Here is an 18725-nt window from a genome sequence, read left to right as displayed (position 1 = left end):
GAATACAGAGGGAAGTAAGAAGCAGTAAAGGAAACAGGAGTGACCAAGAGAAGACTGAGAAACAGTCTACAGGGAAAGAACAAGTGATCATACTAATTATTGAAAGATGAAGGTAATTTCAGATCTATATTACCCAAAGTGGGTGACCCACGGGACAAGAGAATCATTCAGGAGACAGCAGCACCCCCAGTCCAACTGGGGCACTTTTTAGTATTTGCTTGAAGAAGGTACATTTCCAGGGGGGTGCTGAGTGATTTCTTTTTTGAAAAGGAGGCAGCAGGCCAAGTAAGTCTGGGTGTCTGTGTTAGACTGCAAAGTCCACAACAAAAATCCACAATCGAGAGATAACACTGTGACGCCCAACAGACTTCACATCCTAGTCCATCAGTTCATCTGCCATTACACCCAAAAAGAATACCGCTTAAAAACAAGCACCAACTTACAAACAAGAGTAGAGAAATATGAACAGGAAAAGGAATCGTTTTCTTTTCTCACACAGATGTATTATTTATTGCAGTGACCTATTCGATCATTTCATTTTTCATGGCCTTCTGTGCTGTTTTGGGGGTGCTCAGGGGCCACAGCCAGTGGCAGTCAAGGTTATTTCTAGTTTTTGGCTCAGGAGCGAGGCCTGATAGTGCAGGGAAATGAACACAAGACGCTGCTACAGAACCGAACCTGGACTGGCTTCATGCTAGGCAAGCCCTTTACCTCCTGCACTCTCCTCTCTCCTCTCTTCCTCTCTCTATTCCTCTCTGTGAGAACATCTGTGCGGCCTCCAGCAGACACCGATCCATCCTGAGACCTCGCCTGACACACAGCAAACCCTGTGTAGCACGGAGCCAGCCATCATGACATTTAATGTTCAGATGAAAAATAGGAAAGCTGCCTTGTCCAAGGTCAACACAGCTAGAATTGGACAGAGGTCTTTTTCCTCCCAACCCCCTGCTTGATTTTCTGACCTGCCTGCTGACCCAGAAAACAAGCAGAAAAAAAGTAAACCTTCTAACCTGTGAAGAGTTTCCCCTACAATCACTTAGCAAAGAATTCTAGTACTACAAAATCAAAGCATTTCTAAAAGGGTGACTAGTCGTTGTTTTAATTTGAGTACGTGGGTTTTCAAAAGCTGTAAAAACATAAAACCGGGCTGGAATCATAGAATAGTGGGTAGGGCATTTGCCTAGCACACGGCCGACCCAGGATCGATCCCCGGCATCCATATGGTCCCCAGAGCACCACCAGGATTAATTTCTGAGCGCAGAGCCAAAAGTTACCCCTGAGCATCACTGGGTGTAAAGCTACTATGAATACATTTCCAGGCGCTGCTTATCCCACAAGGTGGGGGAGAAGGAGAAGAAGAATAACTCTTTCAAACTGATTTCTCATTAGTTTACAATATAACATAATATCAATGGTGAAGCTTATCATTCCCACCTGAGTGCAATATTAATTACACCTACTACAAAGTTCCCATGCCAAACAACTCCCAAAAGGCCAATTCCTTCCAACCCCACCCCTATGGGAGTCACCAGTTTTCATTCACCTAGTTAATTTCATTGCCCTTTTCTTTTTCAACTTTATTTGTCTTACTACTTTGCATTCCACATGAGTCGAACTATCTAGATTCTTTCACTGCCTTACTGCATTCAGCAAAATCTCACATTTCATCCATTTGGCTCCAAATGATCTTTTTTTAAAAATCTTGTACTAGAATAGGCTCCTCAGTATAATATGTGAAGTTAGTCCATTTCTATCACTGCAGTTACTTTAGCATACCTGGTTCCCCTCACTTCTGCAATATCATGCAGAGTTAGAGATCTGGTTTGTGCAATTTCACCTTTTTGTTATCAGCAGAGTAGTATACACAACATGGAGTATACACAACTTCCTTATCCAGTCACCTGTCAATGGGCCTTAACGCTGATCCCTGCCTATGTGAATAATGCTCTGAACACCAGGTGAAAGTCATTTCGGATTAGTGTTTTCATATCCTTCAGATAAATGGAGAGGAGTATATCCACATCTGCGTCTTTTGAACCAAGAAGTCTCCACACTATTTTCCACAGAGGCCACACCAATTTCCATTCCCAGCAGTGGGCTAAGATTCCTTCCTCATCACATGCTCACCAACATTAGCTGTGGCCAGCTGTGGGGAGGGAGGGGGTAGGAAATGGGACACTGGTGGAGGGTAGATGTTGAATCACTGTATGATTGATACCAAGTAGGTTTGTAACGGTGACTCAATTAAAAAAATTTAAATAATGCACAGTGGTAGGGCGTTTGCCCTGCACGTGGGCAATCCGGGTTCGATTCCTCCGCCCCTCTTGGAGAGCCTGGCAAGCTACCGAGAGTATCTCGCCCGCACGGCAGAGCCTGGCAAGCTACCGTGGGTAATTCAATATGCCAAACACAGTAACAAGTCTCAAAATGGAGCCATTACTGGTGCCCGCTCAAGCAAATCAATGAGCAACAGGATGTCAGTGGTGGTACAGTGGTAAAAAAAATCATTAGTTGTGGGCTGGAGCAATAGCACAGCGGGTAGGGCGTTTGCCTTGCACGCGGCCGACCCGGGTTCGATTCCCAGCATCCCATATGGTCCCCTGAGCACCGCCAGGGGTAATTCCTGAGTGCAGAGCCAGGAGTGACCCCTGTGCATCGCCAGGTATGACCCAAAAAGCAAAAAAAAAAATCATTAGTTGTAGCCGTTCTCAAGATGTGAGAATGTGGTTTTGATTTGCACACCAATGACGCTGGATGTTTTTTCATGTGTACTCTGGCAAAGGGTCTATTCTGGCCCACTGCCCACTGTTTCATGTAAGGTAAAGTACCTACGGGTTTGCACTCTCAGGTCCCCTGTACCACTGATACCCATAAATGATTAAATTCATCTAGTATGGCTTAACACTTTTACAAGGAATACTTAGCCAGGTGACAGAAAACCTTATGGTTATGGTTAGTGTATGTAGTATGTGGTACTAAATAATCCCAATCAGTAGCTTCCTTCTTTTGCCTAACCAGAAAGTATGTTTGGTTGTTTTAGGGGAAAATAACCAACCAGGAACATCCTGAGGAGCAATGCTCAGGGGTCACTTGAGCAAAGAACTCAAAGGAAGGGAAGGAAGCCTAAGTAAAAACAAATTTCTTGAATGCACAAAAGTGAAGGGGAAGTGCTCAAGGCTAGGTCACTCTGTGCGGTTTTCCCCATTAATACGTTTAGCCTCTCTGTCCTCTCCATCCCTGTGTGCTGGACCCACCACGTACACACTTCTGTTCTGAACCGTGCAGGTCAGAAAGACAATCATATAAACTATGGTACTTAATCAGTCGTCTTGATTTCTTATTTAGGTTAAACATTTGCTTTTAAAGCCCTACTTGTGTTGGGGGCCGAGAGAGCTGAAAAGGATAGTATGTTCCCTGTGCATGCACAAGATCCGAGTTTGACCCCAGCACTGCATGGCCCCCCAAGCAATGGGAAGTAGCCTCTGAGCACCAGGTGTAGCCCCCAACAAAAAACTAGGACTACCTTATGTTGAACTCAGAGGACAGTGAAGATCTTTAAAATAAAAAAATGGGGGGGGGGGGGGACGTGGCCATGGACGGTGACACACAGGGGTAAGCTCTGATGCCTGAGAATCAGCAGGTAAATGGGACCTGTCCGTAAGGCTTTCTTCACAGTACACATGCCCCACCCCCGCAACCAAGAGAGAGACGGGGGACAGCTTACATCTTCAGTCCAGTCTTCTGTCGTCCATTCCTCCACAGAGTTTTTCCAGGCCCCTGTTGAGACGCGGCATGGATTACAGTTTAAAACCAGAGTCAAATATCATCTCCCTCCCAGTGTACTGCACACCAGCAATTTAGTTTACTATTTAAAAAGTAAGAGACCCCCTACTCTCAAAACCTGGCTACAGGGGTCCTCATCAGCTCCAAACAAACCTCAAAACTGACATTGTTTCAAAAGAGCATCCAGGGACTGGAGACAGTATAGCAGGTAAGGCATTTGGCCTTGCACGTGGCCCACCCAGGTTCCATCTGGGGCATCCCATGTAGCCCCCCAACCCTGCCCCCACATGAAAAGCAATGCCAAGAATGATTCCTGAGTGCAGAGAGCCAGGACTACATTATATTGCTGGGTGTGGACCACCCCCCTGCCCCCACTCCAAAATCAATAGACTTTCCTGGTAATTCTGCACTGAGATCAAGTCCAAGCACGGCACAAAACACATTTCATTAGAGGACATTTCTAGTAATAAAGGAAGGCTGAAACAACATTTAATTGATGGAAAAACTGATCTAAATCCTAATTTGAGGTAAATCACTAAAGTATTGAATTTAGAGAGGTATTCTTTCTGTATTAGTTCCACCAAATAGAATCCTAAACTAACATTAAGCCTACTTATATAAAATAGGTACAGTTTGGTGGCTCTTTTTGTTGGGGGGGAGGGGGAGGGGGAGTTGGGTCACACCCAGTGATGCACAGGGGTTACCCTTGGCGGTGCTTGGGGGATCATATGGGATGCTGGGAATAGAACTCAGGCCAGCCGCGTGCAAGGCAAACGCCTTACCAGCTGTGCTATCACTCCAGCCTGGTACACAGGTTTGCTCAATCCATACAGAATGGAAAAGGAAAGGACTTTAATTAAATTAAAAATTTAAGAAGTAGGGGCTGGGGTCACAGTTCAGGGTTCAGGACTCATGCCTTATATCAAAGGTCAGAGTTCAGTACCCAGCACTGCATGCCACCTCACCACCTCTTACCCCACCCTGCCATGCACCAGGACCTCACGGCATCACATGACAGGGCTAGTCCAACAAACATCACTGGGAGTGGGTCCAAATACTAGTAGTGCCCCAAAGGTTAAGACATTTCCTCCCCTAAATTTGTAAGTAGTAAGATACACATTATATAAAACTCCCTACTTTAATCCTTATTACAAAAAAATATGAATTTCATTGGTATTAAGTCAAAGCATAATTGGGGCTGGAGAGCTAGTACAGCAGGTAGGGTGCTTGCCTTGCATGCCAGCTGACTTAGGTTTGTTTCCCGGCACCCCATATGGTCTCCCAGCACCACCAGGAGTGACCCCTGAGTGCAAAGACAGGAGTAACCCCTGAGCATAGTCAGGTGTGGCCCCAACCACCCCCACCAAAAAAAAAAAAAGTTAAGACACAATTCCTTATGGGCTGGAGCAATAGTTTAATGCCTATAGTGTGCACCTTACATGTGGCTGACCCAGGGTCAAGGCCCAGAATCAGAGGGATCCTCAAGCCCCACCTCAGATCCCTGAGCAGAGCCAGGGTTAAGCCCTGAGCACCACCAGGTGGGGCAAAAAAAAAAAAGGGAAAAACACCGGATCACAAAGAATATAGGGTCACGTTTGAATCCCATAATCCCATTGTTTGCTGCTTTGATTTTGGAGCCACGTTAGTGGTGCTCAGGGGTCACTCCTGGCAGTGCTCAGTAGACTACATATGTGGTGCCAGGGATCGTAGCAGGGATGAGTATCTTTACCTCTGCACTATCTCTCCAGCCCCCCAAACCTATTTTTAAAATGTTCAATTTCAGGGCCCAGAGAAATAGCACATGGATGAGTTGAATTTGATCCACAGCACCCTCTATGGTCCCCAGAAACTCCCCCCGCCCCCCCACGGAGTGATTCCAGACAGGAGAGCCAGGAGTAATCTTGAGCATCAATCACTGGGTGTGGCCCACAGAGTGAGTGATTCCAGACAGGAGAGTCAGGAGTAATCCTTGAGCATCAATCACTGGGTGTGGCCCCAAATTTTATATATTTTATATGTATGTGTGTCTGTATGTTATTTTTTAAGGAGGGTTGTTAAAATTCAGGCACTTTGTCCTACAAATGCTGGACAAAGATACGGGTAGCTTTTAATACATTATTTTTAGCTTTAAATTTAAAAAATCTGTGTGTTCACTTTAATATTAATCTACCATGATGACAGCAAAAGCAAGCAGAAATATTTGGAGCATTCAAAGGGCTGACTATGTGCCTTGTGTTAAGTGTGGCCCTGAGTTCAATGACATGCTCGCCACCACCCTCAACACCAAAGGTCTAAGCCTGGAGCCCCAGGAAGGCCTCTCGGCTGGTGCCCTTCAAAAAAGTTATCACAAAAACTGGGGCTGAAGCAATAGTCCAGCAACAGGGTGCCTATCACACAGTACCCATCACTCACAGCTGACCGGGGCTTGATCCCAGGCACCTTCTATGGTCCCCCAGCCCTGCCAGGAGTGATCCCTGAGCACAGAGCCCGAAATAAATCCTGAATACTGCTAGGTGTGGCCCAAAAAACAAAACAAGACAGCATAAAGTTAACATGTCGAGAAAATGGAAACAATAACATATAGTTCTGTGGCCCCTTTGAAGGACAACCTGTTAATCATTTTCATAATCAAAAGTGATCAATACTTAATACATATTACAAAAAAATTAACAAATTTTATTAGCTAGTCTGGATCATATCAGAATATATATAAAGCATGTTACAGGATTCTTAACTAAGAAAATTTTTTTAATTAAATACTAACTCATACCTTTGAGTCCATATGAGTTTTTGTTTGGCAGGTCCTGAGTTATATTTTGAGCATCCGATGCCAGTTCTATGGATCAACACAAAATACTTTTTAAGAAATCAAAATGCTCACTACAAGAGAAACTGGTCAGAAAACATAGAAAGCACGAAGAAGTACATGCTTGGCACTTATGGGGAAGGAAATGTACTCTAACACACAGTGACATAAGTTACCATAGTAGTTCCATTTAAGTGTATCATCCAGTTGGCACTGAGAGTTCTTTATACATTCTCTTCCAGCCCTTTTTCAAACTGGGGTTTCAGAAATATCCCCTCCTACAGGCTGGAGTGATACAACAGCATGGAGGGCACTTGCTCTGCACATTAGCTAACCTAGGTTCAATCTCTGGCATCCTATATGGTCCCCTCAGCCCACCAGGAGTGATCGCTGAGTGCAGAGCCAGGAGTAAGCCCTGAGCACCACCAGGTGTGGCCCCCAAAATAAAACAATAAATATTTTCTCCTAATCTATGCCTTGTCCTTTAATACCTCTTCATTCCCTTTCCAAAATGACTATATTCTTTTATGACTCTAATTTACTGTGTCCTTTACTGAGAAATCTTTGCCTAGCTCAAAAGTATTTTCCGTTTGCCCCTGTTTTCCTCAGAAGTTGTAACTGAAAATTTTAAATTTAGGGACTAGGAAAAGGTTACCATGCAGGAGCCCCATGTTAAAACGGACGTACAGGGGCTGGAGTGATAGCACAGCGGGTAGGGCGTTTGCCTTGCACGCAGCCGACCCGGGTTCGATTCCCAGCATCCCATATGGTCCCCTGAGCACCGCCAGGAGTAATTCCTGAGTACAGAGCCAAGAGTAACCCCTGTGCATTGCCAGGTGTGACCCATAAAGCAAAAAATAAATAAATAATAAATAAAATAAAGCGGACGTACAAGTGAGAACTGGGGCTTCTCCTGAGTGGAAGGAGCAAGCTAAGAAACAGAGACGGCAAGTGAGATACACATTCAAGGGAGACCACGGGCCTGAAGGGCAGCCTGCTCTAAACGTCTTTCAATAAAAAACATTTTTGCTTCACAAATATAAAGACTTTACATTTAGAACTATTATCCACTTGTATTTTTAATTACTGTTTCAATTATTGTTTTTTTCTGAATATGTGGCATTTGCACTGGAGCAATAGCACAGCAGGTACGGCGTTTGGTTGCATGTGGCCGACCCGGGTTCGATTCTTCACCCCTCTCGGAGAGCCCAGCAAGCTACCGAGAGTATGCCACCCGCATGGCAGAGCCTGGCAAGCCACCTGTGGCGTATTGAATATGCCAAAAACAGTAACAGTCTCACAATGGAGACGATACGGGTGCCCGCCCGAGCAAACCGATGAACAACGGGACGACAGTGCTACAGTGCCACGTGTTGCACTGTCTTGGAACCTCTGTCCAAAATCAATTCACCATGCATTTGTCTATGGATAAATCTCTGGCTCTGGACCTGCTATTGAGTAATTGCTGTCCCCGTGCTTTTGTCAGCGCCACACTCTGATTACTGTAACTTTAGATAGGTAAGTTCTTGAAATCAAGGCATTTAGTCTCTGAGCCTCATTGTTCTCGCTACGCGAATTCTTTTACTCTCTATACAAATGTATGACTGAACAAATTCTAAGAGAAAGGAAGAAAAAAGAAAAGGACTGGAGCGATAGTACAACAGGTATGGTGTTTGCCCTGCACATGTCCAACCCGGGTTCGACCCCCCAGCACCCTATGCGGGATATCCCTCATGGGAGAGACTCATGCTGCTGGACCCACTAGGACATGTGGAGCAGTGCCAGGAGCCAACCCACAGCCTCACGCCAGTAAGGCAGCCACTGTGCCGCTAAGCTACATCTCTAGGTTTGGATGTTTGTTTTTTTAAAGCAACTATTATATTTGAAGGAGAGAATGAGGGGGAGTTTGAGAAAAAGGAAGGAAGACGGAGGGGAGAGAGAGAAACAAGAGAGGAAGAGGGAAGAGGGGGAACCAGAGACTAAACTCTACCACTTGATCTGTGATTCACCGCTTGAGCTATCTGCCCAGACAGTGTTAAGTGTTGGACCCAGGGACTCACCCACGCAAGGCAAGTGCACATCCTTGGCCCCTAGATTTGCACTTGTTGAGGCTACTATCAATCTTTCTCTTACCTCTATTCTGGTTGTTGAAAGTATGCCAAGATGAAACCTCTGTTACAGAATTATCTACTGAATTTGCATGGGATCTCTTTTGAAACTCCCTTATTCATTCTATGACTGGTTAATGCTGTCACCAGAAATGGTGGGTTTTCCTTCCCTTTCCTAATCCCTCTCATTTCCAGTGCTTATTGACTGGTCAGGGCGTCCACCACAGACGTGACGAGACACACTCAGAGGCACTGATACACTGAGTGGAGGCACCGTGAGCTTACTCCAGACAAGGAAAACCTAACAAGTCATCACTAACCATAACTGCTCTATGGTTTAGAAATATCCTTTTCTTTTTTTTTTTCTTTTTTTTTGCTTTTCGGGTCACACCCGGCGATGCTCAGGGGTTACTCCTGGCTTTGCACTCAGGAATTACTCCTGGCGGTGCTTGGGGGACCATATGGGATGCCGGGGATCGAACCCGGGTCGGCCGCATGCAAGGCAAACGCCCTACCCGCTGTGCTATCGCTCTGGCCCCGAAATATCCTTTTCTATTTAAAAAGAATTTCCTTGGGGCCGGAGCGATAGCACAGCGGGTAGGGCGTTTGCCTTGCACGCAGCAGACCCGGGTTCGATCTCCGGCATCCCATATGGTCCCCCAAGCACCGCCAGGAGTAATTCCTGAGTGCAAAGCCAGGAGTAACCCCTGAGCATCGCCGGGTGTGACCCGAAAAGCAAAAAAAAATAAATAAAATAAAAGAATTTCCTTGTAATATAAGTTTGCTGGGTTATTTCAAAAATCAAGAATGTGATGTGTTATCTAATGTTTCTCTTATTGAAATGATGAATTTTCTCCTTTATCCTGATAAAGGTAATACTAGTTTTGCTATGAGGTTCATTAATATATTGTATAGATATATAAATATGTCAAATCAATATGTTAAATTTATAAAATGTTACTCACCAAGTGTATGATTTGATATATATTTGCCAGAGCAATAGCACGGCCGTTAAGGAACTGGCCTTGCACACAGCAGAGTACAAAAAGAACCCCCCAATAAAAACATGTTTTGTTGTTTTTTTCTTTAATTTATAAAAACGTGTAATCTAATCAGGTTTACTAGGAGGGGCAGGGGGTGTGGCAGCGACATGGTGGTACATGTGGCATTCCCAGCGGCACTCAAGGATCACTCCTGGCAGTGTTCAGGGAACCATATAGGGCCAGGAATTGAACCTGGTTTGCCCCATGCAAGGCAAGCGTTTTAACCAACACCTTCTCTCCAGACCCTCTCCAACAAGTTTTGACTCAGCTGTTTCTCCCATAACCTGGCAGAATATCCTGCCTCGTGTTACTTAATACGCCACATAGCACCCACTGCAGGACAACTGGTTGCTTCCAGGTTTTGGCTTTTATTAGTATCTTTGAACATCTGTGGAGATTCTTCTTGTTCCATTTTCCTGCATGTTTCTAAACCAGAGATGGCTGTTTAATTTCAACAATTCAGAGCCATTAACCAGGACCACCTCAGCCAGGACACTTGGAGGGGAAAAGGGGACCTTCCTGGCCCCGTGTGGCTGCAGCAGTGAGCACAGGCCCGGGACTAGGTAAAGATGCTTGCACATTCCAGGACCAGCGATCCCGGGCCACAAACCAGAGCTGTGGTGCCCACACGGGCTCCAGCGCCAACTTGTGTACACTGCGGCGGTGCAGGGTGCACACACCGGCTCTGGGCTGGGGCTGTAGAGTCTGTTCTCGGCCACCCAACGGAGCCACATCCCCAAGCCAAGGCCGCTGGTTATCCGTAAATATTAAACTCGAATGCCAAGTTTAAATTTAACCAAGCCTTACTCTCTTTTCCAGGATCTTGGTGTAAGAGTTTTACATCTGTCTTGAAGAGTCAGAATGAGCTGAAGCACGAAGAATGTGTTGCAATAAAGTAGCCGCGATCTTTTAATAGCACCACGATCGGCTACAATAGCTTGCTTCTCGTTCTTCCCTGCACAGGTGTCACAGAAGTTATCGATGGGATGAAACTATGATAACTTTTGCTGACCTCTCTAGCAGAGCCCTTGATTTCTATTTCACTGACTGCGTCTGTGGCACAGTCCTATTTTTGACGAGGGCTGATGTGTTTTTGGAAGTATGGTTTGTGATAATTGATGAAGCTATACTTTGGGGGAAAGGTGACTATAATTCATTATGTGTCATATTATGCTATAAATATACTCTCAATGCATATCATTATTAACAAGCCTTCAAATGAGCACTATTAACTACACCAGGGACTGAGGGCTGGAGGAGCAACACGGAGAGGAAGGTGCTGCCTTACACACGGCCAGCCTGGGTTCAATCTACAGCATCCCAAATGGTCCCCTGGGCCCAGTCAGGAGTGATCCTTGCGTGCAGAGCCGGGAATAAGCCCTGAGCATCACCAGGTGTGGACCCAAAAATAAACAAATACATTGAGGCAGAAATAAAAAACAACATAAGGTGCATACCGCACATGTGGCCAACTGTGACTCAACCCCCTCTCCCCAGTCAACAGCATCTCTGGGGCAACCCTCGGGGCCCCAGGAAATTACCTGGAGGGATCCCGGCTCCTGAACAAACCCATCCAAGCTACCACTTTATCCAGCAAATTCCCCGGGCCCATCCTCCAGAGGAATGGAGAATACAAATTTCTGGCAACTACAATAGTATCCTTTCCTAACTCTCCTTCTAATTAGTATTATTAAAATTCTATACGTCTTTGACGCACCAAAATTTGAGTGTGGGTTTGTACTTACTTAGACTGATAACAGCATCTTTCTTGGAATGCAGGTGGAAAAAGAAAAATCAAATACCACGACATCATAAAATGATTAAATTAGAGATTTTGGAGGAAAAACAAGCTGATAGTCTCAGAGGTACAACAACAGCCTGTTTTTCATTCTCCATCAGCACGTTACAATGCCACCTTTGAAATTAACAATAGGGGCCAGATCGATAGTACAGCAAGTAGGACATTTGCCTTGCACACGGTGAACCAAAGTTCAATCCTCAGCATCCCATATGGTCCCCAGAGCACCACCAGGTGTAATTCCTGAGTGCAGAGTCAGGAGTAAGCCTGGCACTTCAGCAGGTGTGACCCAAAAGAGGGGTGGGGGTGGGGGAAGTTAAGGGTAAACATATTAAGCATAGAGAGACTGCTTGGGTTAAGGTACTTGCCTTACCCTGGTGCAATCCCCATGCCATCCCCCACAGGGCACTACTCGGGTCAGCTCTGGATGCCTCCAGAGTGGCCTGCGTGATGCCCCACACCAAAGAGCCTGAGCAGCACCACCCCCTCAGCCCCCACATTGAGCTGCTGGCCCAGCAAGGGACCCGGGGGCCTCCCAAGCTTAGAGTCTGAGACACCCCCAAAACAAAAACAAGGCTCAAGATGCAAACGGAATGTCCAGCCAAGGGGCTGATTCCAAGCGCGCACACGCACACACCAGAGGTTTGGGCTGATTCCAAGCGCGCGCGCACACACACACACACACACACACACACACACACACACACACACACACACACACACACACACACACACACACACACACACACACACACACACACACACACACACACACACACACACACACACACACACACACACACACACACACACACCACACCCCCCCCCCCCCAGAGGTTTGGGCCTCACCCTGCTGTGCTCGGGGATCACTCCTGGCAGGGCTCAGAGGACCACATGTGGTGCAAGAGCCTTACTTGCCGGGTACTATCTCTCTGGCCCCAGAGGTGTGTGTAAGAGTTTCTTACACACACCTCTGACAAGAAGAGCTACTTACCAGTTCCCTCAACTGCCCCATTCTGAGCGGCTTCTCTCACTACGGGCTTCGCCACACAGCCATCCACAGGGGGAGAATCCGAATAGTCCGCAGGATTAAAGGTCCTGGAAGTAGAAATAAAGGATAAAAGTAAATGACGCAACCAGCAAAGGCTCAAAATCAGCTGTACATCGTCTTCTCCCATAATCAGCTATACATCGTCTTCTCCCATATAAGCCCAATCCCCTTCAGAGTCCAAGTAAGACACGGCCTCTGCCTCTTTAACTAGAGGCCAACAGGATGCAGACCCTCTGAAGAACAGTGGTTTCTAGGGACTTCCACACACTGGCACAGGGCGGCCGTCTCCCCAAGGGCCTATCTCTGGACCTGGACCTGGTGTGGGCCCTCCAGGCCAAATGAGGGCCAGTGGATGGTGCCTCCGGAAAATGCACCTACACATTAGCAAGCAATCGGTCTTTTCTTCCTGTGTCAGAGCGTGAGCTTGGCTTTGAGCCTGCTTGCTTGTTCTGGGTCCACACGCAGTTGTGTTCACAATGTACTTCTGGCTCTCTGTGCTCAGGAGACAACATGGGGCCCGGGGATCAAACCGGGGTCAGACATGCAAGGCAAGTGCCTTGCCCCACTGTACTATCACTCCAGCCCAACAAAGGAGACAATTTTAAAACTTTACCCTACCTTTACAAGAGAGAGAGAGGAGAGAGGGAGAGAGGGAAAGGGGGAGGGGGAGAGGGGAGGGGAGGGGAGAGGGGAGAGAGAGAAACTAGACACTAGAATACACACCGATATAAGCACCCAGAGATGTGGTTTAAGCACTTAAAGAAAAAAAAAGCGGGGGGTAGAGATACCACAGGGTGCAATCCCCAGCAACACATATGATCCCCCGAGAACCATCAGGACTGACCTGAGTACAAAGCCAGAACTAAGACCCCAGTGTGGTCCGGAAATTGAATAGACCATACACATACACACCCCCACAAAAAGAAATAAATTCACATTCCAGATTTTGAATTTCAGAAGTTGCTTCCTATACATAAGCCATGTAACCTCTATGAGAGTCATTTCTTTAATTTTAATTTTGAACAATTTACCCTCTCAGTGTCACTGTCACTGTCATCCCGTTGCTCATCTATTTGCTCGAGTGGGCAACAGTAACGTCTCCATTGTGAGACTTGTTACTGTTTTTGGCATATCGAATATGCCACAGGTAGCTTGCCAGGCTCTGCCGTGCGGGTAGGATACTCTCGGTAGCTTGCCAGGCTCTCAGGTGAGAGGGACGGAGGAATCGAACCTGGGTCAGCCGCGTGCAAGGCAAAAGCCCTACCCGCAGTGCTATAGCTCCATGAAGACTAAACTAACTTGTGCTTTATAAAGCATTAATATAGGGCTATGACACTAGTAGATACTCAATAAAATTCAATTTATTTTTTAAAAACAAAACTCACAAGGGACCACTTGAAGCCAATGTTCATACCACTTTGCTCCCTGATTTTATTTATTTATTTAGGGTTCTGAGCCATACCTGGAAATGCTCAGGGGTTACTCCTGACTCTGCACCAAGGAATCACTCATGCTGTTGCTCAGGGGACCAATATGAAATGCCAGGAATCAGACCTGGGTCCGCTATGGGCAAGGCAAATGTGCTACACACTGTACTATCACTCCAGCCCCTCTGCTTGTACTGTTATCCTTATTTCGTCTACTGACAATCAGGTAGGAAAGAGATGCCTTGGAGGTAGCCCGTAGGAGGCAATCACGGGGCTGGAGTGATAGCACAGCCGGTAGGGCGTTTGCCTTGCACGAGGCGATGTGGGTTGATTCCCAGCATCCCATATGGTCCCCCCAGCACCGCCAGGAGTAATCCCGGAGTATAGAGACAGGACTGTGCATCACTGTGTGTGACCCGAAAACAAACAAACAAAAAAAACTCTAGGAGGCAATCACAAGAACACTGCTGCTCAAAATCAGAGTGACAAAGGGCTCAGCCTTATCTACATAGGCATGGGTAATCTAACATTACTACAAGCTCTGGGCCAGAGACACAACACAAGGGTAAGGCCTGCTTAACCCCCCTCACCTCACAATGGTCCTCTGACCCTCCTAGGAGTCACTCCTAAGCAGTGGCTATGGCCACTGCCACCTGCCCTCCTCCCAAAAAAGTTACTAAAAACTTTAACTTTCGGGACAGGAGAGATAATAGAGTGAACAGGGTGCTTGCCTTGCACAAGCCTATATGGCCCCAAGAGTGACCCTTGAGCAGAGCCAGGAGTAAGCCCTGAGCCACCACCAGGTGTGGCCTCACAACAAAAACAAACAAACAAAACTCCCTTTAACATTCTCTAAAAATCTAGAAAAAGACAAATGTTTTGTAAAGTAAAAGAACCAGGATACAAAGAATAAACAATGCCACCTATGTAATAGTTTGCTCACCTTCATTATTACATTTCAGGGGGAAGGAGAACAGTCATTTTCACAGAAACTCACTATTCACTTATCAATCTAGAGAACTGATGGAGTCACAGCATCCTCTTAATGCAGGGGTTTGCAACTCGGGGTGGTTGCACACCTCCCTCTCGGGGAACATTTGCCACTGTCTGGAGACAGTTTTAGCTGTCACAACTCGAGGCAGGGAGAGGTGAGGGGTGTTACTAGCCATTCTGTAACACAAAGTTACACCCAAAGAAACTGCTCTGCAAGCTAGAATTGTCAGCAAAGACGAAGGCTCTAAGGCCTACTGCAACGTAAGCATCACTGGTTCTCTCTCTCTCTCTCTCTCTCTCTCTCTCTCTCTCAGCTGCAGGTCAAGGCGGGGGACTCACACGCAAGGAAAGGCAGGTGGAGCTCAGGGACACACCCTCAGCTACCTCAGTCACCTCACCCCTCAAGAACTTAGACAGTTTTCTAAATTATCAGGAACCAAAGTAACCGCTTGGAAACGGAATAGGTATAAAGACTGTATTACAGCTGAGACTTACCCCATGCCCTGGGTTGAGAATCTTCCCGCTCCTCTTCCTCGGCCACGTCCAAATCCTTCAAAAAAAAAAAAAATTTCTTTTAATAGTACTATAGAATAATACAACTGGGTCCTACGAGATGTTAGTTTTACACACACCTGCCCAGACACCGGAGTCACCACAGCTGACTATACGACATTTCCACCCAGGGCAGCTAGTCTACGGGTCTCTTCTGAGAGCCACCAGCACACACAGCCACTGATCTCAGGGGGAGAAAGGAATTCTGCTCAGACTTTTGCTACCCATGTGGCAGCTGACACAGCAGGTTACATTAGAAAATATTCTAGGCCTTTCTGAATCTCAGCAAGCGCAAACATGGGAACATAAGCCCTAAAATTAAATTTAAAGGGAAGAGAAGAATGCTTAATATTATTTTTAATTTTTGATATCAGAATTTGGCCCAAAAACAAATCAGGCCATCTGCACGTAAATATTAACCAAGTAACATTTTTAAAGCCTAACCAGCTAACCTGTAACATTCTTTTTTTTTTTTTTTCCTTTTTGGGTCAGACCTGGCTATGCACAGGGACTACTCCTGGCTCATGCACTCAGTAATGCACTTCCATTACTCCTGGCAGTGCTCAGGGGACATATGGGATGCTGGGAATCGAACCCGGGCCGGCAGCATGCAAGGCAAACACCCTACCCACTATGCTATCACTCCAGCCCCTAGCCTATAACATTATTGCAGTGTCTCATACTATGGCCCTACACCATTATCTGTGACATATAGCTGTCATCCAGCAGTTCAAAAAAAAATTAAAAAACTGCACCTCAAATGTGAGGCAATGAAGGCGGAGTGCATTGTGTTATTACTGCCAAAAACTAGAGCCAAAATTTAACCATGAGAAGACTTCAGATTAATAATGGAGACACTATAAAAAAAAAAAAGTTCATTTTGAAATGTCAAGGTCAAAAAAAACCAGAATTTCCAAACTGATATATTACTCTTTTCAGTTTGGGGGGCCTACACCTCTCAGTGCTCAGGGCTTACTCCTGACTCTGTACTCAGGGATCATCCATGGCGATGCTCAGGCGACCCTATGTGATGCCCGTGACTGAACCCAGGTCAGCTGCACACCAAGGCGGGTGCTCTACCCACTGTACTAGTTCTCCGGCCCTGATGATGGTTCGTGACATGGAGATAAAAGCAACATGGGAGCTGGTATGGAAACTTCTGAACTAGACACAGAACCAGAGAAATTTTTCCTTTATTAATAAAACAGTTCAGGAATATTATTTAGAAAAAAAAATCTTCTATGTGGCCTGTACGTTGCATCAATAGTTTTTTTTTTTTTTTTGAGGCGGGGTGTACAGGGCTTACTCCTGGCTCTGTGCTCAGGGATCACACCTGTAAGTGGCGGGGAAGCATATGGGGCATCAGAAATCAAACCGGGGCATATGGGGCATCAGAAATCATACCCCCAAACCTCACCAAGAGTGCTCCCTGAGTACAGAGCCAGGAGTTAAGTCCTGAGCACTGCTAGGTGTGGACCACCACGCCCTCTAAAGCAAAGCAACAACAAAAAATAAATTCAGCATAAACTGACAAGAAAAGCATCACTGTGAGTGCCCCACCTCATTAAGACACAGTAAAAATTAGTAAGCAAGAAAACAGTTCTATTCTTTTTGTCATTTTCTATTTTCAAAATTTCTCTCAATGTGGGCACTTTGAGATCCACGGCCAAAATGCCAGGAATGCATGCACACACATCAATCTTAGTTATCCTTCTTTTACTTAATTACTATCTCTGGCCTCTCAAAAGACCTGAAAAAACTTGGTGAATTAAGTCTTTATATAACAAATTTTTATAAAGAGATATGTTGAAGGCCGGAGCAATAGCATAGCGGGGAGGACCTTTGCCTTGCACATGGCTGACCCAGGCTTGAGCCGTAGCATCCAATGTAGATCTAATATAGACCCCCAAGCACCACCAGGAGTGATTTCTGAGTGCAGAGCCAAGAGTAACCCCTGAGCATTGCTGGGTGTGACCCAAAAAGCAAATGGAAAAAAAAGAACGGTATGTTGCTTAAAACAGTTATGAAAATGAAAAGTTCAATGAACTGAAATACATGTTTTGCGGTCCCCAGGCGTGACTCCCAAATCCTGTCAGGAACATCCCTGAGCAATATCAAGGTATGGCCCCAAAATAGGGGCAAGGGGGTAGAAAATAATGCAAATGACTATAGAAGGGCTTAATGGTCCCTGGGTGAAATATAAGAATCTTCACACTCTTCCCTCAAAGGAAACTTTTTTGAGCATTTTCAGCGGTTTTTAATAACCAACAATACAAAATAATACACAATTTCGGTTCTGTTTGGGGGCAGGGGTTGGGGTTCGGGGCAGAAACATCCGAAATATGTGGTGGAAGGCATAATGGTGGTGGTGTTCAAATATTAAATGTAATATTAAATGTAATCAAATATTGTGAAGTACTTTATAAAGTAAAAAAAAAAATTTAAATAATAAGAATGCAAGTACAAACCACTGTCCTGCACAACTATTCGATCACTACTAAGCTTATTTCTGAATATTCACTATGCAAAATGATTATTTTAATGCAAATTGGGTACTGAATTAGTGATTTCCCCTCTTCTTGGTTTTAGACATTAAACAATTCAAAGAAAACTTCAAAACACAGAACACTGCTCTTCAACAGGCTCCATAAACATAACCACATGTGTTATGATAGAAAAATTATATCCCAAAAACATTTATATAAAGGGTCAGTGAGAGTATAGTGGGTAAAGCTTTCGGAGTTCCATCCCATATGACCACTCCTCCCCACCCAAGCACCACCAGGAGTGACTGAGTGCAAAGCTAGGATCAAGCCCTGAGCATCACCAGTGTGGCTGAAAACAACAACGACAACAACAACAAACACAAATATTAAGAGAAAAGACTTGGGTCCGAGCTACAACTAGCACAGGGGTTATGGAGCCTGCCGTGCACACAGCTGAGCCAGGCTGGCACTAATGCAGTACTCCTGAAGCTCCCCCTCCCAGCACTGCCAGGACTGATCCCTGAACATCGAGCCTATGGAAATAGCCCAGAACACTGCTGGGTATGACCCCAAAATATTTTTTTTTTAAAGGAGGGGTCCAACTTAATTAGTCTAACTGGGTTAAAGTCAGCTTGCAGGGTCAAGGGACAGCACGGTGGTCAAGCACCTGAGGGTCTC

The 18725-nt window shown here is 45.7% G+C and overlaps 1 protein-coding gene and 1 non-coding gene across 6 annotated transcripts in view; both read right to left on the bottom strand.

Annotated features, from left to right (window-relative positions):
• The window catches only part of UBAP2 (ubiquitin associated protein 2), an 87484-nt gene that overhangs the window by 21935 nt on the left and 46824 nt on the right, over window positions 1-18725 (bottom strand). For 3 of the 5 annotated variants that reach the window (XM_055119392.1, XM_055119386.1, XM_055119397.1), the window contains 4 exons: window positions 15505-15559; window positions 12533-12636; window positions 6554-6619; window positions 3725-3777 (listed from right to left, as the gene is read on the bottom strand). The exons of 1 other annotated variant lie outside the window; for it this stretch is intronic. In XM_055119392.1, coding sequence (XP_054975367.1) covers window positions 3725-3777; window positions 6554-6619; window positions 12533-12636; window positions 15505-15559 — 278 coding nt within the window. Of the gene's footprint in view, window positions 1-3724; window positions 3778-6553; window positions 6620-12532; window positions 12637-15504; window positions 15560-18725 lie in introns of those variants that run through there. One more of the 5 variants, XM_055119405.1, reaches the window with a different exon arrangement.
• On the bottom strand, window positions 1696-1829 carry LOC129401524 (small nucleolar RNA SNORA66). The gene has a single exon (XR_008628406.1). It is a non-coding gene; the product is annotated as a small nucleolar RNA SNORA66 (small nucleolar RNA).

Source organism: Sorex araneus, chromosome 1 (assembly GCF_027595985.1).
Source record: "Sorex araneus isolate mSorAra2 chromosome 1, mSorAra2.pri, whole genome shotgun sequence".
NCBI lineage: Eukaryota > Metazoa > Chordata > Mammalia > Eulipotyphla > Soricidae > Sorex > Sorex araneus.
Note: the sequence above shows the minus strand (reverse complement) of the source record. Positions and strands in the feature narration are given on the sequence as shown.